Source organism: Pipra filicauda, unplaced genomic scaffold, assembly GCF_003945595.2.
Source record: "Pipra filicauda isolate LSUMZ 115617 unplaced genomic scaffold, ASM394559v2 scaffold384_size681814_pilon, whole genome shotgun sequence".
NCBI lineage: Eukaryota > Metazoa > Chordata > Aves > Passeriformes > Pipridae > Pipra > Pipra filicauda.
This window is the reverse complement of record NW_024104514.1, coordinates 374,111-398,722: the sequence shown is the minus strand read 5'-3', so window position 1 is coordinate 398,722 and position 24,612 is coordinate 374,111. Positions and strand designations below refer to the sequence as shown.

The window sequence follows — 24,612 nt, the reverse complement described above, 5'->3', positions numbered from 1 at the left end:
AACGGGGAGAAAACGAGCTGTTCCACAGTGTCTTCACAGAATACAGGAAGAGCTGTTACACCACACATTGAATAAGCCTGAGTTGTAGCTGCTTTCCTAGAAGTTTGCATTTTTGCCTTTCTACCCCTCTTTTTAGTTTTAGTTGCTAAGATGTAGAAACACTCCAAAAAGGATTGATGTGTTTTTGAAGGAAGGGGAAGGATTTTTGTAAACATTCAACCAGTATTAACTCTCATCTGATGAGATGTCCTTGCTGGAGGTTGTGTTTTATTTCAGCACAAGTGATGCCCAGGATCTGGCCCTTTATTCAATGGAATTCAGTTTCTTTGGAAAACTCCCCAAGGGCTTTTAATTTATTAAAACCCTTTAAATGCAAATTTTCCCAGCTCTCCAGCCACAAATTTGCAGTGCCTTGAAAGAGGAAAAAGTTGAAAACTAGCCCCATAAAGGGAAATCAAGGACATGTAAAGAAGGGGAAGAGAATGCAAAGAATGAATCACATCCCTCCACACCCTCTCCCCTCTCCTCTTGGTGTCTTTAAATAGTTTGGTGTTTAAGTGGTGGAAACAGGTGCAAGAGGAAAACCTGCATGTGTAATAGGAAAGCTACACAAAGCGTATTTCAGATACACCACCTGCCTCTCTGTACCTCTCCCTCTTGTTCCTTTCTACTGAGAGAGGGGTCCTGGCAGCCCAGTCTGGCTCTGTGTGTGATTCTGTTTAGAAGTGGGGAATAATTAACCTTTGTTGGATTATATGCTGTTTGAATGAGCGTCAAGTTTCCAGTGTCCTAGATACTGCTCAAAAGTAAACTGTTTTCCACCACAAAGTCAAGTATTCTGGACGGGCAGGGTACAGGCAGCACAGAGTGAGAATAAATGGGCAATTCTTGTTGGCCTTCTAGCTGCTGCCATTATTGTTATGGATGCTAAGAACTTACTACCTCCAGTTCTGGAGGGTTTGAGACAGCCATACCATTAAGAAGTTAAAAGACTGAGATGCCACTGCATTGCAGCATCCCATGGGACCCGTGTTCATACCAAGGAGAATCTGCTCCCTTTTGTTTTTAGGGTTGTCACTTTAGCTTCTGTGTATTTACCAACAGCAGCACAGTAAGCATAGCTGTCAACAGCAACTGCCCTACTTTCTTATTATCCAAACCCTAAATCTTTCCCAGAACATCTGCTCAGGTGGATGTGATATGCAACAGGAGAACCTCTGGCAGGTATCTCCATGATCAATTATAGTTCATAGCATAGCAAAGGAATCCAGTGCATTACTGGGATTTGGTCTGTTTTTAATCTGTGATCGGCATGTTGGAATTACAGACTTTTAATGCATATATTTATCATCTGAAACACTCCAGTGGTTACAGGCTGACCTCAGGTAGCGTAAATATGCTGCTGCTTTGTTTCTGTCTGCCAGAGCAGCTTCCACTGATCTCCCTGGCTCCATGCCTTCTCTGAGGGACTGCAGAAGGTTAACTGAGCGGGACTGGCACTTGGTGGAACAGAGCCAGGAGGAGCTTGAAGCTCTCACAGGGCGGAAGGATGGGCTCAGTAAGCTGTGGTGCCTGGCACTGCTTGAAGCTGGAGGAATGCAGGGCATTCAGCAGCATCAACAGAACCCCACTGCTGCTGGGAAGGCGCTCAGCAGGGAGATGAGGGGGTGGTTGGAGCTCAAGCCTTGCCTGCTGCAGCGGGGTTCACTTAGTGGAAGTGGTTCTGGACAAAATGATTTTATCAGAGGGAACCACAGTATGGGGTCATGTACTCTGTGTCTCTGTCTCTGACCTACAGTTGTGAAGGGGGTGAGTGTGATTATGGAACCTGGAAGAGACAGTCAAGAAAACATCCCTGATCCTGCTGTCCCTTAGGATACATCAGGAAGACGCTGTCAGGCAGCCCTGGGGATGCAGAGCAGCCAGCTCGGTGGTTACAAAACTGAGACAATGCTTCATTTCCTTTTTCGCTACAGAGTAGTTTTTCTTGTGATTTACACCACAGCTTATCTGGGGCACTGAAGTGGCAGCTTGCGCAAGCCATTCAAAGAATTTATTTCTTGTTACAGTTCTGGGGCTGTGGACTGATACAATGAAACAGTGTAATAGAGGAAAGAGGGGTGCTAAGCAGGAGATCTGAGTAGAGAAAGGACTGGAGAGGAGGGACTCTTGCAGATTTGGAACTGGCAGCAACAAGCTCAACATCAGTGTGACGGTTTGGTCTTTCAGAGAGGTAGCTATTGCCCCCTTTTGCCAAACTGGAAGTGAAAAAAAATGTTTCGCAAAATACAGTAGCATTTAATAGTGTGCTTCCCTCCCTCTTGTCAAAGCATCACACTGAGCATACGTGCCAGCTCTCCTGACAACCCATCCCCTCGATGGGTTCCTGAGATTGTATCGCACTCTTCCTCCGGTTCTTCCACCGCTTCCTGTGAAGCGCTGCCTGTGACTCCAAGTGTCCTTATCTTCAAAGCTCTCCTTGGCCCTGAGCCTACCCTGGGAGCCACCTACGTCCCACACGTATTCCGCTGCCACGGCTTATGCCCCTGGGAGTGCTGAGAGGGGGAGCAGCCTACGTCTAATACTGAGGAGGATCCAGAAATGAGGTTGCCTGGTGGGTTTTCCAGTTCCTGCCTGCAGTACTCCCCTTGCTTCTGGGACTGAGTGTAAAAAAGGCTGCAGCGTCTGTCCGGGGCTTTCCTCTGGAATTCAGCTTTCTCCGAGCGGGTGCTGTTCCCAGCATCCTGCCCTGCTCGCGGGAAGCGGAGAGCCCGGGAACCCGCTGGCTGCCATGTGTCCGGCCCCCGCCAAGCCCCGCCCCGTTAAGCCCGGCCTCCTTAGGCCCCGCCCTCCCCGGGCAGGCGGCGGCGGCGTCGGTGGGAGCGGCCGCGCCGATGTCGGGTCCGCGGGGCGCCCTGCAAGCCTGGTGCCGCCGGCAGTGCGAGGGCTACCGCGGCGTGGACATCCGCGACCTCAGCGCCTCCTTCCGCGATGGGCTGGCCTTCTGCGCCATCCTGCACCGCCACCGCCCCGACCTCCTGTGAGTGCAGGCCGCGCCGTGCCCGCCGCTCCCGACGGGGCGCCGCGGGGCTCCGGCCCCCGCCCGGGGACCGCGGGGGCTCGGGGGTTTTGGGGGACAGGGGTGCCGGGAGCCCCGTCTCTGGAGGGGCTGGGCCGCCCGTGCCTCTTTGCAGCGGTCCCGGGGGCTGCTGGAGGGCTCGCAGGGGGCTGGGGAGGATGGAAGCTCCGTGGGAAGCGACTCCAGGCTGGCTGGCAGGGAGGGACGGAGTCTCCCTGGGCACGGACGTGAGGGGCCCAGGGGCAGAAAGCACAGCCGTGGCTCCGTCGCCTTCTGAAATAATTGGGTACGGAGGTAAAGGATGCCATGCTCCCAGGAAGTGTTCAAGGCCAGGCTGGATGGGGCTCTGAGCAGCCCAGCCTAGCGGAAGGTGTCCCTGCCCGTGGCAGGGAGGTTGGAACTGGGTGATCTTTCATGTCCCTTCCAACCCAAATCGTTCTGTCATTTTGTGTTTCAGCAAACAAAACTTTCTGAAAGCAAACCAGCTTTCTGATCTGGTCCTGCAGACCCGTCAAGGTCAGAGTTAGAAGTTGTGTGATTTAAGGCCAAGGAGAGCATGGAGGCGGGCTAGATCCATACACCCCACTGAGAGCTCTGCCTGCCAGGGAGGAGGCATGGTGTTGGCACCTGGGAGTGGGAGTGTTTCTCCTCAGCAAGAGATGGGCATTCACACTTCATGAGGACCAGAGCCCTGCCTGGCACAGGAACATTCCCAGCTGCCAGAGGCAGCCGCTCTGAAACGTGTAGAGCCCTGAACCAGGTTGCTGCTTGCATTTGCTTCCAGCTTGTTTTCGGTAGATGCCGCAGTGAAAGCAGGAGGTAGCAAACACCAGCAGGGGTGTGGAACCTCACTAGCCTCCCCCAGCTTGGGTGTCTCTGAGGGGGAATGTGAGTTTCAGGAGGCAGACAGTGAGTTTGGGATTGCTTGGGGGCACGGTGTCAGGCTGGAGAAACTGGCTGAGCCGCTGCAAGGAATCTGCCTCAACCTGCCTCTGTAACCCTGTGTGCCCCGGCAGTGCTGGAAATCCGGCTCCCATCTATTCTAATCCTTGGTAGCCCTTGCAATGCAGGTAGGCATTGCCCCACCTTGCCATGCCTCCAGCGTGCATGTGCTCCTTTGCCAACAGAGGTGATGTGTCCCCTGCCGTGTTCTGCTCTGGGACTGGCAGTTCTTCCTCTGAGGTTGCCCAAATTGACCAAATTTTCTTTTCTGAGATGGCCAAGGGATGGCCTTTTGCCGTGATAGCAACCTCTGTCAGGCAGAGGGTTGACTATGAGTCCACTATGGAGCTGCGGTGCCTGCGAGAGGGCAAAGCAGGCCTGTGTCCTTACACACAAGAGCTGAACAGGTGGGCTGGAAAACAAACTCCTGCCTGCTGTGTTTCAGGTGGCTGCCACAAAAGCCTCAGCGTGATGTTCTGGAACCACTGAGAGCCGAGACACACAGTGCCTTTGCATCGCTCTTGCATCCTGGGTCTTGAGGGAGCCATGTGGTCTTGTGTCCTGACAGCTCCCAGGTGGTATGGCTCGCTCTGACCCTAGAATAGAAATTCTGAAAACACTCCCAGTTGCAAGGCTGCTGGAGGGGAAGACGAAAACTAACAACAGGAACACTTGCAATTATTAGTGTTTTTTGTAAGTGGCACAGTAACTGGGAACTGAAAAGCAGAGGTTCAGCAAAAGCTTACGATAAATACCACTAAAACCACCTGATGGTTTCCCATTAACCATATTTACCATCCCATTAAGCAGCAGCCTGCTCTTTAGTTGTCAGTGGGCTTAAATCTGCTCCTGGCAGATGTCCTAACTACAAGCTTCACAGGTCCTCTGCACGAGCTGAATTGTAGAGACAGAGCCCAGGGCCTTACAAGGACATGGCATGCTGTAGAAGGATTTTCAGACAGCCGTCGGGAGAGCAGCATCATTTCATCTGATTCCAGCTTCTTCAGCCTGTCCCGATTTGGAAGTGGGAAGATTGGATCAGAGGCAGTAAATCTCCTGACGGCAGAGGAAAAGTGGTTGCCCTTCTTTTCTTCTAAAGTGCTTTTCAGTCAGCCTGGTAATGGGACTTGGCAGGGATCTGCGAGTGTGTTTCTGGCCCCGTGTGGTCTTCCTTTGTGCGGGGCTCTCCTGGCCCGCACAAGGCAGCTGCGCTGCTCCCCAAAGGCTGGAGTTCCTCTGTATGCAGCTGCTTCCCTGCTTCCTGCTGGCTTCCCCTGGGGTTGCAGAGGGGAGGAATAGGCTCATCCACGTAAGAGCTGAGCTGAAGCTCTTTTCTCTACCTGTGTGACACCACTCCTCTGCCACTCTGATCCCCCCAACCTTTTGCTGCTGTGGTGGCCATTGGCCTGTCCTGGTTGTCTGACCCTGCCCAGATGCACCCACACTGTGCTGCTGTGCTGGTAGGGGACAGGCTGAGGAAGAGGCTGTCATGAAAGACCATAGGGGTAAGTGAGACTGAGGGCAGTTTTCCGCATGGTCCTTGACTGGAACACAGTTTCATCGGGATAAGGCAAATGGTATCAGAGATGCTGCCCTGGAGAGCTTTGGAGCAGGTTCCACAGAACTCTTGGAAACAATATAGGTTTGGGGTTTTTTAAAGAAATAGACTGGAAATGCTCAGCGTCTTCTGAATCCAGCTAAAGGTGCCTTGAAGTGACCACCAAGGCTGAGGTACACACCTGTGGGACCTGTGTGTTGAACCATGAAGATGAAAGCCCCTGACTCTAGCTTCACTGTTGTACACACCTCGCTGGACTTCACAGCCTCACTGTCTCAGTCAGGGAAATGGGAAACCTGGATTTAACCTCTGACCACACTGCTGGCTGTGTGATCTCAAGATGAGACATTTGACCTCTCCTTTTCCCTTGTCAATTAAGCTGGAAACATCCAGACCAACTTGACAGTGGACTCTGGGGATTAATGAGTTTGTTTGCTCAATGCTCTAGAAATCTGAAGCATGAAATTAGTGTTTACAAGGGCATTTGCTGCAGCTTAGTGAAGCAAAGAGCATCTTTCAGTGTCCCAAGCTGTACAGCCTCCCTGGAGCTCAGGGGAGGATCTTGGCATTCAGGGGGGAGAAGAATAAAAGAGCATGGCTCATGCCTTTTGAGTGCTGGGAGAGATGGAGACTTGAGGAAAACAGGAGACGAGAGCTGTTTTAGAAACGCTGTTTTGTGTCCCTAGAGCCGAGGGTTTGGTTACAGGCAGGATCACAAATCTTGTTTGTTCCCTCCCATGTACTGCCTGCATTTCCCTGACAAGACCTGGAAAGCTGAATGGCTTATTATGCGGCACTGCCATTACAATGCTCATGATTTATGTTTGAGGAATCCAGGAATTTGCTCTGGTTTTAGCTGTACGGCACACCCTTCCCCCTTCCCCGGGTCTGCTGTGCTGCCTGGCAGCTGCCCTAAACCCCAGAGTGCTTAGTGGCTCTGCATGTATCTAATTAGGTAAGTGCCTGGGATGTTATTTGCATAGAAATATTACTCCAGGATATGGTATGACACTGGGGTTTGCTGAGTCAAGACAGTTGTTCAGCTGAGGATAGCCAGAGTCTTGCCTGTTCTTACATCCGATCCCTTGGGCCAGTGTGTTGTCACGAGAGGAGCCTGAGCATGGCTGGATGAAAGATTGCTGAGATCAGGGCAAGGAAATAATGTGACATGCAGCCACATGTCACAGAACTGTGAAATGGCAAGTTCTGGGCTCTCTACAGAGGAGGCAGTTTGTAGAGAGGACAGGGATATGTCTGGGGTGGCTTTCCCCCATGCCTGAGAGCCCATACTCCTTCTGCGTTGGTACAGGGAATGTGCCTGGAGCCACAGGGATGCCACGTGACCGAGTGGCATATGGGAGTGCTCATGTGGGGAGTGATGCAGGTCAGCATGGTCCTGCTTGGCTTGTTCGGAGAGGGAGCTGGGAAATGCAGTGGAGAGGAACTGAATTAAACTGATCCCCGGGGCCTTGTGTTGATGGACTTCAATATCTCGGGTAAAGCTGAGAGTGTGCAATCCTACATTAGTGGAAAAAATTTTCTAATGCCTTGCTGCTTGGTAGCCCCTCTTTACCTCTTGAGCTTCACATCCTCTCTGCTGGCATCCACTTTCCCTGGTGGATTTGCCTTGGTTTACTAAAACAGCTCTGGTGTGCTGGAGCAGAGTGGAATGGACATGTTGTCTTCTCTGACAGAAAATACTCTCCCAACTCAGCCCACCAAGGAGTCTTCACGCTTCCAGCTACACCACTCCCATATCCTGAAAGTGAGGGCATTCAAAATGAAGGTCATGAATGTTTAGAGGGCAGTTGATATATAACTGGGTTGTCATTGCTCTCCTGTGTTCCAAGCTGGCATTTTCTTTAAAAGAAAAACACAGCAAGGTTAAAGGCATTCTCTAGGCAAAAAAAAACAAAACAAAAACTTAGGGAAAAAACAACTCTCAGTGGAGACTATTTATAAGTACAAAAAAGGCAGTAGTTTTCACATGAAAGTGAAGGCTGCAGCTGAAGCCTTTGCCCACTAGTGTGTAGAGAAGGAAAAGCTGTGATATTTTGAGCAGGCTGAGCTCTGTACATGTATTCACATCAGCTTTAAGAAGGGTGACAGAGCTGAACATCCAGCCCATGTCTGCTGCATGTCTGCTGCATCTGCTCCCACAGCAGTGAGCGGCTGCAGCTTCGTTTATCTGCAAGGAAACAGCACCATCAGCCTCTTGCTTTTGAACGGAGGAAGTGTAATATTATGGTGGTGCAAGCAGCTGGGAAAATCTTCCTGAGCTCATCACAGACTTCCTCTGCATCTTTGGGAAAGCTGCATGAGGGGCTTCGAGAAGGGGCTGGTTGCCCTGCCATGTGACACTGGGATGGGCTCTGTTGATGTTACAGGAAAAGGCAATAAAACCCAGAGGGGGATAGAGGAAGGGAGGTTTCTGTAGCCCCTCTCCAGGGGTGAATGGCTGAGGATTTACCATCTTGCCCTATTCCTGCACACCACCTTTGGGGTGGGGCTCACACTCCCCACCTCTAATCTGAATTGTGTTTCTGGGCCAGTGTCCCAGGCTTTGGCACCTCTCTGTGGGCCACTGGGGTGGCTTCACTTAACCCTCAACCTCTCTGGACTGTCTCGTCCCCTGTGAATCCAGCTTGCAGCACACCAAGCTGCTGCATGAAGGTTTTTTTTGGTAACAAAGCTGATATCCTTGGCAGGAAGGGGCTGTAAGCAGTTCAGCATGATGCTGTTTTCACACATTATACCCACATACACATACGAAAGGCATAACTACTCCTTCCTGTATTGCTCCCCCTCTACTGAAAGCCTGCAGACCACTGTAATTCTCTGCCCTCTGCTCCTCTGGTGAAGGCAATTAATCAGTCCCTGTGGCCTGACTGACTTGATCCCCCAAAGGGATCCAGGCGTACGAGGGAAATGCACAAAACGTACCTGAGTTGGGAACTGCTGAGGTTCCCCCTTGTGCCCTGAGCACCCTGCATTCAGTTCTAAAGACTGCAGCTGAGGATGTGTGCACTGCAAAGGTTGGGGGGATAGCAAGGACAGAAGTGCAGTTTAAGATCTTCTGTGTCACCCCAAATTCTGGAGTGACCTTAAATCCCTTGAGGTGTTGCAAGGAGGTTTGTCTAAGGACCCTGTTGGAGGAGCAGATATATCACAGGTGGCTCCTTCTCTAAAGAATCTGCATCCCCATCCTCCTCCTGCTGTTGTGCCAGTGGCCTTGGAAGAGCAGGTTTGGGGTGATGTTGTGCACCCTTCAGTGCAGCAGTGTTTGGTGCTGATTGAAACATGGTCCTGGTATTTCTACCCCTTTAATCTCAAGGGTAACGAGAGACAAGAATGACATTTTAATTTCCTGATCACCACCCATTTGGGACTTGCTTTCTTTTTTTAATTGCAATTTCCCTTTGATTTCTTTGTCCCTTTGCAAGCTGAAATGTCCTTTGCCAAGGTTTTGTTTATCTCGAGTCTTACGTGTTGAGTTGTTGTAAGGTTGGCTGTCCTGGGAACCTGCATGCAATGGCATAGGGGCACTTTTCCTCTGCACCTCATGTGGCTTTTTTGTGCTTTCTCATTTCAGAGACTTTGATTCTCTCTCCAAGGATGACGTCTATGAGAATAACCGCTTGGTAAGTCCCCATTCTGCGACAGAAGGAAGAAGGGACATGAGAATGATTTGATGGAAGTCATGCAGTGTGGGAGGAGTTTGTGACGGTGGTGAAGGTGTAAGAAAAATCTGTGTTTGTAAGTGACAGGCAGGAGCTTCTCTGGAAACAAGGGAATCTGAAACATCGGCATCCAGCCTGTACTGGTTATCCTAACAGTTGTCAAGACAACATCTCAGGTGAAGATTTAAATGGTGCAACATCATCTTGACATCAGTTGTTCCAGACTTGCAGGCAATGGAAGCTAGTTTTGTTCCAGGCATAAGCAGAGAGGAAGGTCATGCTGGAAACCTGGTCTTCAATGTTACCCTGCTGCTTGGGACAGCTGGAGCCAGTAGCAGAAGCAGGCAGTGGGGAATGGGGAGGTGTCCAACTCCAGAGGCTATTGGTAGGACAGAGCAGCAACAGCCCTGGTTTTGTTAATGAGAGAAAGACCTAATTGCTAAAGGCTCCATCTGGTAGTCTGTGGAGAGACCCTACCCATCACCTTTCCAAGATGAGTTGAGCTACATACAAATATCAAGAGGATGAGGCCAGACTATTTTCAGAGATGCCCAGTGACAGGAGAAGGGGCAACAGGCACAAACTGGAAGTTCCATCAGGAATTTCCATCTGAATACAAGGAAGAAAATTCTTTACTATGAGAGTGACAGAGCTGGACCAGGATGCCCAGAGAGGAAGTGGAGTCTTTTGCTCTGGAGATATTCAAAACCTGCCTGGACACAACTCTGTGCAACCTGCTCTGGGTGAACCTGCTTTAGCAGAGGGTAGGACTAGGTGATCTCCAAGGTCTCTTCCAACCCTAGCCATTCTGTGATTTGGATTTATAGGATTAGGACTCTCCAACTGTGTCCTGGCACATCCTTTCCTAGACCAGCTGGCCTCTTTCAGCCATTAGCAGCTTTTTCCATTCAAGACCCATACCACAGGTATCTTGTCTTATTAGGTGGGATCTCTCCTTGCTCCTGGCTTCTTGCAGCCATGTATTCAGCAAGGCTCAGTCCAGAGAACCATCTTAAAGCCAGGCTGAGCAGAGCAGGGTGTCAACAGGTGGCATTTTTACCCCTAGTAACTGCAAATATCCAGTTTTTTTTTTAATTCTCCATCCCTTTTCTTTAGATCCCACACCCTGCACAGCATCTCATGCCCCAGAGTTGAGGCACCTTCAGTCTTTACCCACACTGTGCACCTGGTACCTCACCATTCAGTGCCCAAACAACTCTTATCTCCTCCTGGCTTACCTTCTCTTCAGTCCCCACCATAGTCTTGCACCCCTGCTCCCTTGATGATGAATGTGGGTATGCTGCCCTCGGCACAGTGTATAGGCAGTAATCCACATACACTGCTAAGTGGGAAGCTCTCAAGCAGCTTTTTCCCTCCTTCTTTCCTTCCTTTCAGGTAGCTGTGTATGCAACTGGAGTTGTGTGCTTCTTATCACAATGTCATTGTTTCTGCTTGCTGAGACACGGAAAAGTACTGACGTGGCTTGTGCATGGCAGGCTGCTGGATGTTGAGTCAGGATGGCTATGTTAGTGGGAGGGGAAGATGTGGCCCCCCAGAGCATGAAAGGATGGGCAGTGTCAGTATTTCTGTGGGATGAGCACGTGGGGTGGCTGGGGACACTGCTCAGTAGAGCTGGTGTTTGGCTCTGTTGCTGGAAATGTCTGCCAGCCCTCCGCCCTTCGCGGTGCCAGCCAAGGCTCTGCTGGGCTCTTGCATGAGGGCACTGCTGGTGTGCCCTTTTCACAGATTGAAAAAATGCTGGGGTTTTTATTCAATGAAAACTTGAAAGGAACCTTACTTCTGATGCTACCTTTCTAGTCAGGTGGCATGTCTGGAGCCTCTGTCCATCAGGGATGCCATAGGTTTGCTACTTCTGCAGGGTCCTTCCAGCTTAATTTCTTTGTTACTTTCCATAAAGCACCAATTTTCTCTCCTTAATACCTCTCTGCTGTTCTTCCAGGCCTTTGAATTGGCAGAGCGGGAGCTGGGCATCCCAGCCCTTCTAGATCCTAATGATATGGTCTCCATGAAAGTCCCTGACTGCCTCAGCATCATGACTTATGTGTCTCAGTATTACAACCATTTCAACAACCCCAGCCAAGGTGAGTGTCCTCCCACCCTTCTGGCTTCCAGTTTGCCCCCGTTTGAGTACAGGAAACCCAGCGTTACCCTTTGCTTCCTCTCTCCTGTGGCAACTGGGTGCTGTGTGTGCTTGTGGGGGAGGAGAGGAGCAGGTAGTACCTGCCTCTCCTGCATCTTGCTGGTGCCCCTGAGGAAGGCCTGGAGGAGGGCGTGCATTAGGGTGAGGTTTCACAAGAGGTGGGGAGTGATATAACAGCTCAGGCTGTGGAAAGAGAAACGCCTTTCTCCTCCCTCTGCCTGCATTCCTGCTGCTTGGGTTTGGCCACCACCCCCGGTGCTCACTAGACCCCTTTGTGATCTGCTCTAACCCACTAAAATGGGAGAAAGCTAGATAGGAGCCCACCTAATGCAGCTAATTTTTATCACCTTGGTGCATGTAAAGTGACTGGAGGACAGAGGGAGTGGAGCCAGGGTGAAGTGTTTCAGATCAGTTCATCTGTCCCTACAATGGCAACTTGAGCTCACAGACGAGGGCTCCAGGTCTCCTCTGTTCTGCTCTCTAGCCACAACATCAGATAAATCTCTTCCACTTGCATGTAATTCTCCAGGGGTGCTGGTCTCCCAGCCAGGGAATCCTGCTTGGGCCTGGTATGTGAGTTCCAGCCCTGACAGCAAGAGATGCTTCACAGACCTACTGACAGCCTGGAAGCCCTGGGCCCCAGTGGGTCACAATAATACATCAGCAGCTACCCCAGGTGCTCTGGGCTTTAACCGTTGCTTAGGGAGTCAATTACAAGGAAGCCAAGTAGCATTTGATGAGTAAATAAAATCACAGTGGGAGGCTGGTATCCCTGGGCCACAGAAGGGGATCCACAGCAGGGCCAGGCTCTCTGGCAGCCTTACAGCTGACCCATTATTAGATTGTGTTCGTCTCTTCCACTTAAAATAAGCACTGAAGTGTTGGGAGCGGCAAGTCCCATCCTATGTCACAAGGCTGGATGATTTTATTTTTTTTCCCCTCCCCTTCCCCCACTTGGGTGGTGTGAGTCATCGCTGCTCCCAGTGCCTGATCCTCCTTCCCTTCTGCCTCCAGCCAGCGTCCCTCCGTCTATGAAGCGCCCAACTGCTGCCTCCTCACCTCCTCTGCTGTCCCACAAGAAACCTGTGGCTGCGGTCGAGAGTCCTTCAGCACCACAGGTACCCAATTTCTTGATTCAAAGCCAGCCTGAGACAGTGGTGCTCCCTGCACTGTGGGTGAGGAGATGAGAGAGAGCTTGTCAGAGTACAGTGGATCTTTGCAGGGGGCTGCCTGTGTATTTTGGGAGTTGAGGGGTGTTTGGGATTTTGGTTCCTTGGGGGATCCAGTGGAGAGGGTGATTTCTCTCTAGGAGTCTGTGGACTGTAATTGGTCTTTGGCAGGCAAGAGGTTGGGCTGAATTGGTTCCTTGAGCCACGCAGGGCACAAACACTCCTTCCTATTTGAAGATAACCCTGTAGATAAGGCAAGAGCGGGAATATGAGACTAGAAGAGCAGAAAAGATGCCTTTTATTTCAGGTTTTAGCAGATGTCTGGGATGGGACATTTTTCAGTGTCTTCCAGGGCCCTGCTGCCTGGGGTATAGATTAGTCCCTTCCACATCCCTTCAGCCATAAATGGGGGCAAGGCACTTTTTGAAGTGGCCCCTTCTAATTTGGGAAGAGGCAGCCTGCCTGTGCCTGGCCTCGGGGGCAGCTGTTCTGTGCGTTGTCAGCCCCTGAGGTCAACCCCTGAACTGCACCACAAGCCCTCAGCGATGGGCCTTGCACAGGGAGCAGCTGCTCTGGAGGATCTGTGGTCTGGGGAGCAGCTCGTGGCCCCCAGCCTGAGCTTCCTGTGTGTTGTGTCACAGGATGATGCCCCCTCGGAGCCACTGGAGCGGTCCCAGCGCACCACGCCCAGCAGTACCTGCACAGCCTGCCAGCAGCACGTCCACCTGGTCCAGCGCTACCTGGCCGAGGGCAAGCTCTACCACCGCCACTGCTTCAGGTATGTCATGGCCAGGCCTGGTGGGGCGGCCAATCTCCTTGGCAAACTGCAGGTCTGTGGCCAGTTGCACCCCGTCTTTGCATGTCTGTGTCCTTGGGCAATGTGGAGCATCAACAACAGTGCTTGAAATGATACTGAAGATGTTCCATTTCTTGCCACCTGCCCTGTCCCAGAGGTCTGGCTAGCCCCTTGTGTCCAACCCTGTACTCCATTCCTCCCTTCTTCCCTGCCTCACTTGCTGACTTGTCGTTTCCCTCTGGGATCCCAGCCTCTTCAGCTTCTCCTTTGTCACATGAACAAGGATGCTCTGCTTCTTTACCACCTGCCTACCCAGGACCACCTCCACTTCACTTTTCAATGAGGTCTAAGTTATGACATCATCCTACAGATCTCATTCCACCTACACTCCACATCCTCAACTGGATATACAGGCTTCCATGCTGCCTGGGTGGTGCTGAGCTGTCAGGGAGCATTTGGAGAGCTGCAGCTGTTAACAAACTGGGGAATGAGGGTTTAGACGTCAGCAGCTCTGTGGTTACTTCCTGCGTGCAGGTCCTTACCTGTAGCACCTGTGAAATCATTTCACTTTGCTTTCCCTGCTCTGATGATGAAGGGATGAGATCTCTCCCATGGGCCACAGGACAAGAGCTGGCATCTCAGGACAGAAATATTGAGCCACTGTGAAGATACAGGAGGCCTCTTTCACCTGCCTAAGCCAGTTGGAGATGTGCCATAGAAACAGCATCACAGGAGGGGAGCTAAGCTGGGGCCCATCAAGCTTCCTGTCTGCACCTGTGGCAAAAGCAGGAGTTTTGGGGTGCAGGTGCAGCATTCCCACTGTCTTCATGGCCAGGAGTAGGAGAGGTGCCATATCTGCCGTAGCATAGCTGATGGCCCTTCAGACTGAGCAGTGAGATCCTTGTAATTTTATCCCAAATGTTTTGCCTCCTCATGCTTTTCTTATCATTTTTTCAGTTTTGTTTTTTTTTCCTGTGCTGATTCATGGATGCTGTTTGGTCATGAAGCCCTTTGGCAGCATTTCCTGTGGGCTGATGGAGATAAATCCAAAGCAAATCACTTTCTCCCCTTGTCTGAACATGCCACTCTTCATTTCATCATACCCCTTCTCTCTAGAGCCTCTGTGTCCTCACGCTTCTGCTCTCCATTTCAAAGGAAATCCCAGTCAACTGGATGCCCAGAGCAGAATTCCTCACCAAAGCTATCTTCTTGCAGTGTAGGGCAGCCAGCTGCTGCAAGTACCAGGTATTTGGACAAGAAGGAACAAGCTTGTTTTTCATGGGAGTGCTTGATCAGCCCTTGCCCTTGGCTGTCTTTCATGTATGCTATCCACCTTCCTTCCCAGGTGGAAAAGGGCTGATTTAGTTGCCAATGCTGTGCATTAGTCTTGTGCCTGAAGGGCTTCATTAGGAAGCATTCAGAGGCTCAGTGGGGAAAGAGTGGATGATCCAAGGAGATGTGGCAGACAGCACAGGACAGGGAAGCTATTAGCCCAGTTTCAACAGGCAAGGCAGAGTGTATGAACGGTCCACTGCTTAATTCCCGTGTCCTTACAGCCAAATGCTGTGGCCCTGTTGGGTGCCATGGTCAGCATTAGTGAGGGTGAGCATGAGACCGGGCCAGCCTTGTATGCTGTTTCTCCTGACTGCTCTTGAAGCCTCCAGAGCAGGAATTTCCCGAGTTGGAAGTGATGTCATTTTATTTAATAATCAGAGTTTGTGGGGGTTTGTTTTACAAACATGTCTGATGGTTCCTTAACCCACCTGGACCTTTGACCCCTGCAAAGGAGCCCATCAGCTTCCCTGTGCCAGTTTGGAACAAGCTGCTCCCTAATTCCAGTTGATACTCCCTGTTTCATGTCTGTGAATGGTTGATCCCTCTCCCCCTTCCACGTCTGGAAACCATGCCATATGCCAATACCAACTGTTGCCCTTCTACATCTATTAAATTCTTTCTGAGTTGAAGGAGGAACCCAAATGCACACAGTATTTGAGCTGTGAACTCCCCATGGGCTCATACAGTGGCATGGTGACATTTCTCTGTTCCTCTTCTTTTCTGAATGACTCCCCCAAGACCACACTAGGATTTAGTAGCAGGGGTGGGAACTAACTCCATGTCGCTGCAAGGATCTCCCAGGTGCCTTGCCTTCCATGAGGGGCAGGATGGTATCCCCCATCTCATGGAGCATTCTCCTCTTGTTGGCAGGTGTAAGGAGTGCTCCAGCACGCTGCTCCCAGGGTCATACAAGCCTGGGTCAGAGGCGGGGACTTTTGTCTGCACACAGCATCGTGGTAAATTGGCCATGAGTGGGAAGGCAGAGAGGAGGCCCAGCCCAGACCGACAGTCACCAGAGCTAAGAACTGAGACTGGGGCTGACAACATGAGAGAGGATGCCCTCCCTGCAGGAGCAGAGGTGGGGAAGGACAGTGGCAACTCCTTGGAGAGCATGGCAGAGACCCATACGCCTGCAGAGGGCCTGGCTGGCCCAGCAGAGAAGGACAGCACACCCAGCAAAGCAGAGACAGCAATGCCCCCTGCTCACACAGGCAGTGGGACACCAATCTCCCAAACTCCTTCCAGACCTCCCCTCCCCAGCAAGCCCGCGGTGCTCACCCAGGACAAAGCCAGCTCACTGGATGGACAGCTCAGAGACTCGCGCCCCACCCCTGCCCCAAGGAAGGCCACCGATGCCTCGGCCCTCTCCCCTCCAACCTCTCACCCCGTCCCCCGGCCCAGGTCCACTCTCCAGGGCGAGAGCAGCGAGGGTGGGCCTGGCATAGTGAACGGTAAGAGGGCACAGTGGTGGCAGGGGTTACCCTCCACATTCCCAGCAGCCAAAGTGGTCGGCTGCAAGTTGGATGAGTTTCATTCCTTCTCTGCAGCACAACACTCTTCTACCTCTGAATAAATCTTGGGCTCAGACACTAAGCCCTTGACTGCCAGCCATTGCCAGCCATCCCTAGAGCAGAGAGAGTAGTGCTAGCTTTCATGCCTGCCTGTTCCCTTATATTTCTCCAGAGCTCTACAGAGTTTGCTGCCAGTGCAGAGGGAAGGTGGCAGTGCTAGAGCAGTTTGCAGGTGTGGGGATAAATGGGGCACATCATGTCTCCAGGTGCAGCTCTGAGGGTGAGGTGGGGAGAAAAAGTCAAAGGGAATGTTTGGGGTTAGCTGGCTGCACTAGCTGCAGGAGAAATGCCTTGAGGTCTTCAGAGTGTGGGAATAGCTGCCCACCAGTAGGAAGATGTGTAAGAGGTGTCTTGTGTTGATTTAACCTCTTTCTTCATGTCCTTTTGGTGTTGTGACAGTCTGACCCTGTGTCTTTCTAGGTCGAGTACCTGAACCCAGTCCCCCTGTCCCAAAACCTCGAGGAAGACCCTGCTCCTCTGATCGGTACGTCCTTCTGCTTGCAGATCCCTGAAAAATCCATAGCAAGCTGGGGCTATGGTAACAGCACATCTGTGGTTTTCTCTACCACCACCATCAGGCCCTGTTCTTAGGAGGATGTAGGCTTTGACCATGTCCCTTTCCTAATAGGTGCCAGCCCAGCATGGTCAGGCTAACAGTGTTTGTCCATACCTCCCAGGCCCTTTGTCCCTCAGGGTTTGTTAAGTGTTTGAGGGCTTCATAAAAGCATTTTTGTGGCATGTGCAGATGGCCAAGTGTCTTCTGAAATGGCTCTGCTTATGTGTGCTGAGAAGGGGATGCTTGTCTGCCTTGTGGAGGGTTTGTCCTGGGAAAGGTCCAGTCCAGGGTCATTGTGAGTGTCTGGCTGCAACCTTTACACCTTCTGGGCTCTTACCCAGGAGCCCACTGCTGTTGGTTCATTCTTGCCTGCCTTTGGGACAGAGGTTGCACAAACATCCCACATTTGCAATGGTCAAAGAGCAGGTGTGTGCGGCAAGTGGTGGCCACTTTCCTGACCAGCAGTGATTCACTGAGCCATGGTGTGGGCTGTGCCCCCAGAGGACCAGCAGTGTTTTCAGCCACAGGAGTTAGCAAAGAAGAGTGCATCCCTGGGACTCTCGGATGTTGGAGAGGAATGTGCCACAGAGGGTATATATCTCATCTCAACTCCCCCTCTGTCCACAGCTTGAGGAGCAGAGCTGGGTGTAGTAGTGGTGTCAGGGAGGGGAGACCAGCTATGCCCATAAAGCTCAGCCTTTACCACTGCCTAGCAGATGGAAGCAGTAATATTCAGAAACCAAAACACTGGGTCCAGCAGGCAAGTCAGGCAGACTGTGCTTCCCTCAGGCCCATAGGTTTGCCCATGGAGAGCAAGACACTGTGTCTGGGGAAGACTCATTGGATGGTAAAGCTGCTTCTGCGTGGGAGATATCCTGTTCCATCTGTCCTTTTCCCCAAGAGCTAAGTCCCTCTCCAGTGCCTCACCATCCCTGCTTGTCTCCGCTCCCTGCCGCCTCAACTTCTCTTTCTCTTCTACCAGTAGTGGAGCTGCTGCAAGAGCCAAGGACCCACCATGGATGGCCTTAGTGCAAGCAGAGCCCAAGAAGAAGCCAGCTCCCCCTCCTCCCCCAGGCAACAGCCATGAGACTCCAAGTAGGACTTCAGAGGAGGAGGATGGGGAGGAGGTGGGGAAAGTCAGGAGTGAGGAGAGCAGGTCTGATGCCACAGAGCCCAAACCTTACAACCCCTTTGAGGAGGAGGATGAGGAGGAAGAGGAGAGTGCTGATGCCCAAAAGAGCATGCCTGAGCAGGAGCAGAGCGAGGCTACTGCCAAGCCTCTCCACCCCTGGTACGGCATCACTCCCACCAGCAGCCCAAAGACAAAGAAGCGGCCAGCTCCACGAGCTCCCAATGCTTCCCCACTAGGTGAGCTTCCCCTTGCTCCCTTATCCTTCCTCTGCAACCCCTATGCATCCCCTTGGAGGCTCCCCCTTCCCGGGTGCCTCAGCATCACTGGCAGGCCAGGCCTTTATGCAGTGATGGTTGTGCTAAAACTTGCACTAGCCATGTCCTCTCTACCCACTGGAGCACAGCATTTGCAGGCAAGACTTTTGTGCTGACCCCTGTGTCCAGTGTATACCACCCTTCCCTTCTCTCCTGGCTCTCCCTTCACTCCTTCCTGAGCTCTCCCTTTGCTTTGCAGCCCACCACCCCATCTCCAGGCTGTCACACTCTGAGCCATCATCCTCCACACCATCTCCAGCCCTCAGCCTTGAGAGCATCAACTCTGAGAGTTCAGCCAAGGTGCTGGGAGACACCGATGAGGCCTCAGTGCCCAAAAGCTCCTCCGAGCCCACTGTCCACACGCCAACAGCTGCCAAGACCTCTAGTGCCGATACGCCACTGGCCAGTGTCTCTTCCTGTGAAAGCCCTGCTGCTCCAGCCAGCCTCTCCACCAACTCCTCCTTCTCCTCCTCCAGCGAGCTGGCCAGCTTCAGTGGGGAGATGCAGCCCAGCACCCTGCATGCCAGCAGGAGCGTCTCCACTGGCAGCTTAAAGACCAGCCCCAGCCGGCTGCCCCCCAAGCCTCCAGCTGGGGCCAGCCCTACACCCATCCTCTTGGCTTCAGAGGGGGGAGCTGGAAGCCCCAAGACACCCTCCTCACCCAAACCACAGCTGAAGGTGAGATAGTGACCTTCCTCCCATCCAGATCAGAGGGCTTTTCTTCCCCATCCATCACTCGGTCACAGGGGAATTGTGATTCCAAGCTTGCCCCTTTGGTAGGTTTGATGTGTGACCCCCTGAAAGCAAGGTTCAAGTGTATGTTTGTTAAATGGTGTCTCTACTCATACTCTGCCTGCCCCATGCTAGAGAAGAGGCAGGATGTCATCTGCTCAGAGCAAATAGGAAGGGAACTGTGAAGGAAAATAATTCAGCGTGCTTGTTGGAGAGAAGTTGGGGAACTGATGCCAAACAGGAGCACAGCTGGCTTTTTGCCCCATGGCTTGGCAGCTGGTGAAGACAAGTGCTGTGTTCCTCCTTTAGGAGGATGTGGGGCAGGATAAACCCTAGGGCTGCCCTGTCTGCTCATTCACAGCTGTTGGAATGCTGTATCCATTCTGTTTCCTCGATGCCCATGTATCTCCTTTTGTCCCTCCTCTCCAGTCTTCCTGCAAAGAGAACCCCTTCAACCGGAAGCCATCACCTGCCACCTCCCCCTCGGCAAAGAAACCTCCCAAGGGCTCCAAACCAGTGCGTCCTCCTGCACCAGGTCATGGCTTCCCACTGATCAAGCGCAAGGTAAAAGGGCCCTTAGAATCAGGGAGGGAAAAGCCAGCTCTCTGCTACCCCCCAGGGCTGTAGCAGTATACATGCACCCTGCTGATGCATCTGTGGGCAGGGACGCAGCTGGCGGCTGTGGCTGGGGAGGATGGTGTGTAGACTAGACCCTGTTCATGGCAGCACCATGGTCTCCCTTTGCTCCAGATGGGGTGGGGATTTCAGATCCGCACTTAGGTGGAATATTCTATTGTTCTTCTGGCCCTGTTAGTGTTGACTAGCCCTTGAGTTACCACTGGAAGCTAGAGGTTGGTGGTTTATGCTTTGGCAGGTGCAGACAGATCAGTACATCCCTGAAGAAGATATCTATGGGGAGATGGATGCCATTGAGCATCAGCTGGACCAGCTGGAGCACCGTGGGGTAGCTTTGGAGGAAAAGCTTCGCAGTGCTGAGAATGGTATGTGGGGAGAGCTGTCTGTGTGTGTGGGGCAGGATAGACCTCAGGGCTGCCCTCTCTCCACCCAAAGAGATTGCAGCAATGACTTCCTCCCTGCTGATGCTGGGGTTGGAAGAGCAAAAGAGGATGTGCTGGGCTCCAAGATTGGTCACAACCATACCCTGGACATGGAGATGTCCCTAGAATTAAAACAGGTGGGAGAAAAGCTAAGGTCTCTCTCTGGGACTCAGGAACAGGCTGAGATTGGGTTGGCTATAGCCCAGTGCCTGTCTCCTGGCTTGGCAGAGCCCAGCCTGCTGCAGTGTGATGGGGTGCCTGCATCACCAGGGCTGAGAATGGCTCTGAATTGTCCCTTTGCTTGGCAGATAACCCTGAGGACAGCCTGCTTGTGGACTGGTTCAAACTCATCCATGAGAAGCACATGCTAGTGCGCCATGAGTCAGAGCTCATCTACATGTAAGTGTATGCAAGTGTGTGGAGAGGCACTGACCCTCTTTCAGGGAGCCCTTTCTCAGCCCTCCTGAAACAGTGTTTCCAAGGGAGAGCCTGACAGGGCCTCCTTGCCTAGAAAGGGAGGGAGAAAGGGTAAGCAGACAAATCTTTCCAAATATACCCAACTGATCCACAACAAGTCACCAGAGCCCCAGCAGTATCTCTTTAAGGAAGGCCTTGAGCAGCCAGGGCTGGTCCTTGCTTTGACGATGGCCAAGAATGCACTCAGCAGGGAAAGGCACATGGCTACTTTATTCCTCTCAAATGTTTCTTTTATACTCTTTGTATACTATCGTGCTACAAACATAATTGGTTAAAAGTCTCAAACATAAAACACTGTATATACTTTCATTGGTAACACAGAAGACACTGTACATACTTTCATTGGTGACACTGAAGACACTGTGCATGCTGTCATTGGTGACACTATACACATTTTGATTGGTGACCTTTGGTCTCGGCTACATTACCTTTGTTCCATCCAGCATTGCAGTAAATATTTCCTTAGAGCTGTTTACATTCCTCTGCAACTTCAGAGCTGCAACTGCTCAAATTCAAGGCCTACCATCCAGTCATTTCCCACATTGCTGGTGTTTGGCTCCCTGGATATGCAGGACAAGATCAGCATCTGAGTGGTTCTTTCCAAACTCACCCCATACTTTGGGGTGATGTTCCTGCTCTCTGGAGCCTTGCAGTGGTTCCCGACAGTTCCCCCTTCCCTTGCAGCTTCAAGCAGCAGAATCTGGAGCAGCGGCAGTCAGACGTGGAGTATGAACTGCGGTGCCTCCTCAACAAGCCAGGTAAAGCACCCCACTCTGGGTGGGGTTACCCCTTTTTCTGAATCAGAAGGGACCCCACAAGGATCATTTTTCCCCTGGGCATCATCTCCCCTCTGTCCAGGTGGGTCTCAGGTGAAGAGAGGCAGATCTGTAGGGATGCCGGCACAATCAGCTGGGTCTAGAACCACTGTCCCATCTCATTGTGTGCCCCAGCATTGTGCAGGGACACGTTCCTTTTGTCCCGATGGGATGCCACATGCAGGGCTCTGTCCCCAAAGCACTACCAGCTCAACTTGCCCCACAACATGGCAGGGTAGAGGGGATCATGCTGGGGATCTCTGCCCCAAAGCTCTGAATTTCAGCGCTCCTTCAGCCCTGTAATTGCCTCTCCTTCCTTGGGGTTTGGGTGGGTAGAGAAGGACTGGACTGACGAGGACCGAGGGAGGGAGAAGGTGCTGATGCAGGAGCTGGTGACCATCATCGAGCAGAGGAATGCCATTGTGAATTGCCTGGATGAGGACCGGCAGAGGTGAGTGAGGAGTGGGGTGGGCTGGAGAAGGGAAAAGCATAGCCCATCTGACTCAGCACCACATGAGCAACTTGTGGGGGTGTCCCAAGATGTCCATGTTGCTGATGTCTTTCTCAGGCTTCCCCATATTTGTCTCTTTGAATGCTTCGTGTGGGAAAGACAGGTCACTAAGTGCAGCATGTGGGATTTAACCTGCTGGTAGCAAATGCTCACAAGACAGTGATGGATCTGCCCCTCTGTGGCTTCTAAATAGGAGGCTCTCTAGCCTTAAACAATACAGCAGCTGTTTTCAGGGCTGAATTGCTGACCTCTTTCCCATTCTTTCTTTCAGAGAAGAGGAGGAGGATAAAATGTTGGAAGCCATGATTAAAAGGAAAGGTAAGAAACAGTTGGGAAGATTTTTGGAGTGATGTTTTCACTGCTGACCCCAGCAAGGGGCAGCACGAGCCATTTGTGAAATTGTGTGCAGGAGAGATTGAATCTATTCTCTGTAAACTCGGTAGAATTTCCCGTAGGGCTGCAGTTGTGCTGCTCCCTGCTGTTATCAGAGAAAGAAGTGTGCATACAGTGGAGGGCTTTGACTCATGGCTCTCTTGGCTCTGTTGTCATGCATGTGTCTGTACTACCACTGACATCCCAAAGTAACAACCTCCCTTTGCAATCCCAGAATTTCACAGGGAGACGGAGACTGAGAGCAAGAAGAAAGGCAAATTCAAGCCCATGAAGGTGCTTAAGCTGCTGGGCAACAAGCATGACTCCAAGAGCAAGTCACCCAAGGAGAAAAGCTAGAGCAGGGGAACACCAGCAGTGGGAGGGAAGTGCTTGCCAGACAGCCCTGGCCTCTCTGCAGCTGGCTCGCCTCTCTCCCTGCTCCCTCCCCAGGGAGATACCAGCCCTCAGCCCAGAGTGGGGGAGTCTGACCAAAGTGCTCCCCTTCCCAAGGCTGCAGAGGGGCATGGCCATCCCCTCCATGAAGCCTTGCTAAGGAGGCGGGGAGAAGATGGATTTGCTTCTCAGATACATTACCCCGTTGCGCGTTCTTGTCGTTAACTGAGAAGCAAGCCAAGGAGTTTTGTGTTTGTGGGAAAACTTGCACTAACTGCACCCCGTCCTTTCTCCTGCTCTAACTGTGACAGTTCCATGTGCCTCTGACTTTTGCCAGGACTGGGCCTCCCTGTCCCTCCCTGACTGCCCACTCTTGTGCCCTTTCTGTCCCGTTTTTAACTTCGGGAGAAAACTCTGACATTAGAATCAGGATTCTTTGGGTTTTACTGGCCTAAACTAAAAGGTTAAGAAAACACTCCCATGTCACAAGGCTCTAGAGCCATAGCCAAAAAAATAACTGGTGCCCTATTTATTTTGAGCTGTCCCCTCCCTTGAGTGCTAGGGCTGGGTGGGCTCTGTCACAAGGCTGAGAGGACCCAAGGGGACAGTGTACAGCTGCTGGGACATAGCGCACACGCCCTACTCAGGACCCCCACTGCTGCTAAACACCACTGCTGCCTTCCTGGGGAGGGAGGAACGTCCCTTTTCCGGGCAAGGACAGAAAAGCTCAAGACTGACTCAGCGCTGGCAAGGGGCACTAGGCTGTGTCCCTGCTCACCAGTGCCACCCTTGAGCGGCTGTGGAGAGAGGCGTGGTCACAACTGACCTTTACCCAGCTTCGTCGGTGTATACTTTAAAAGTGTGCAGGTGTTGGCTGGTTATTTTTTACACCTCCTTTACTAGATGAATTCAAACCCATCCTAAAACTTTAAACCCCTTATTTTATTTGTTGTGTGTGTGCGTGTGTGTACATTGGAGGAGGGAATGGGGGGTGGTATTCTTCCAACCATCCCTCCTTCCTTCCATTTTTGTTTCCTGCCTTCTCTTCCAAGGCGAGGAGAATTATTTATTGAATTGTTGGATCAGCCAGAAGTAGTTTCATGGGTGTTTGGTTGGTCAGCTGTTCATCATGCCTTCTCATTAGCAAATTAGACATAACCAGCCCTGAGCCATCTGCTGCAGTCCCTTCTAAAAACCCAACAGGCTTTAGCCAAAATGCTCTCGAGCAGTGCCTTGCAAGGTGGCTGGCATGGCATTCTGGAAAGGGATCCTCGTTTCCCAAAACCAGAGGGACCCAAGCCCCTCCTCAGCCCCAGTGTGGCCCCCATGGCTGGGAGCTGGCCAGCTCAGCCCTGCACTGGTGATGCCATCTCACCTTTCCCTACCCCAGCATGCTGATGAGGAGCAGTGGTAGGGGAGGGGAGACCCCAAAGCACAACCCTTCTCCAAGGAGAAACAGACTTGCTTTAGAGCCTGCTGTCATGTCACTGTTGCCAAAGGCCATTGGGATCACTGCAGCCTGACACCCCTTGGCCCCACGCCCAATCAGAAGATTGATTTGTAAATTATACTGTACTAATTCCGTGACTTCCATTCACCTGAACAGAAATAAAAGAAACATTGGATTTAAAAAATGATCTTGGCTTAGGTTTCTGATTCCTTTGTGTAGTCATGTTGGACACGGCATGCTGCCTGGCTTTGGTGAGTGGCTGACAAGAGTATTGCTTAGAAGCAGAGGATGGGATCTTAAGGAAATTGGAAACTGGACTTTATGCTGGGATTTGCACAGGAAAAGCAAGGCATCATGCTTCAGCCTGCTAGAGTACAAAGGTGTGGGTATGTCTGAGGTAAGCAAACAGCCATTTCCAGGCTCTGTGGGAAGCTGATGGCTATTCTGCATACCGTGCTTTCAGGAACCAAAAAACCACAGCAAACCCACAGCCAAGAGCAGCAGGCACTGG

At 51.8% G+C, this 24,612-nt stretch overlaps 1 protein-coding gene across 3 annotated transcripts; it reads left to right on the top strand.

Moving 5' to 3' along the window:
- The first annotated feature begins 2,878 nt into the window (after positions 1-2,878).
- On the top strand, positions 2,879-24,293 carry MICALL1 (MICAL like 1). 3 transcript variants are annotated; one of them, XM_027715121.2, is made up of 16 exons: positions 2,879-3,040; positions 9,172-9,220; positions 11,220-11,361; positions 12,435-12,538; positions 13,231-13,367; positions 15,591-16,171; positions 16,712-16,775; positions 17,833-18,215; positions 18,493-18,971; positions 19,455-19,589; positions 19,900-20,026; positions 20,392-20,482; positions 21,245-21,318; positions 21,712-21,826; positions 22,158-22,204; positions 22,494-24,293. In XM_027715121.2, the coding sequence occupies exons 1-16, from the start codon at positions 2,895-2,897 to the stop codon at positions 22,613-22,615; spliced, it is 2,796 nt and encodes a 931-aa protein (XP_027570922.2). In that variant the 5' UTR covers positions 2,879-2,894; the 3' UTR covers positions 22,616-24,293. The 3 variants fall into 3 exon arrangements, with proteins under 3 accessions (XP_027570922.2, XP_027570921.2, XP_027570923.2); XM_027715120.2 differs by having other exon boundaries at positions 17,830-18,215; XM_027715122.2 differs by lacking the exons at positions 2,879-3,040; positions 9,172-9,220 and having other exon boundaries at positions 11,288-11,361; positions 12,439-12,538; positions 17,830-18,215.
- The last annotated feature ends 319 nt before the right edge of the window (positions 24,294-24,612 follow it).

What these genes read in the sequence shown, in the direction of transcription:
- MICALL1 (XM_027715120.2), top strand. Translation starts at nt 2,895, where the DNA reads ATGTCGGGTCCGCGGGGCGCCCTGCAAGCCTGGTGCCGCCGGCAGTGC. An exon ending in TACCACCGCCACTGCTTCAG is followed by an intron (nt 13,368 to 15,590) that starts GTATGTCATGGC and finishes TCTTGTTGGCAG; the next exon opens with GTGTAAGGAGTGCTCCAGCA. An exon ending in CTGGATGAGGACCGGCAGAG is followed by an intron (nt 21,827 to 22,157) that starts GTGAGTGAGGAG and finishes TCTTTCTTTCAG; the next exon opens with AGAAGAGGAGGAGGATAAAA.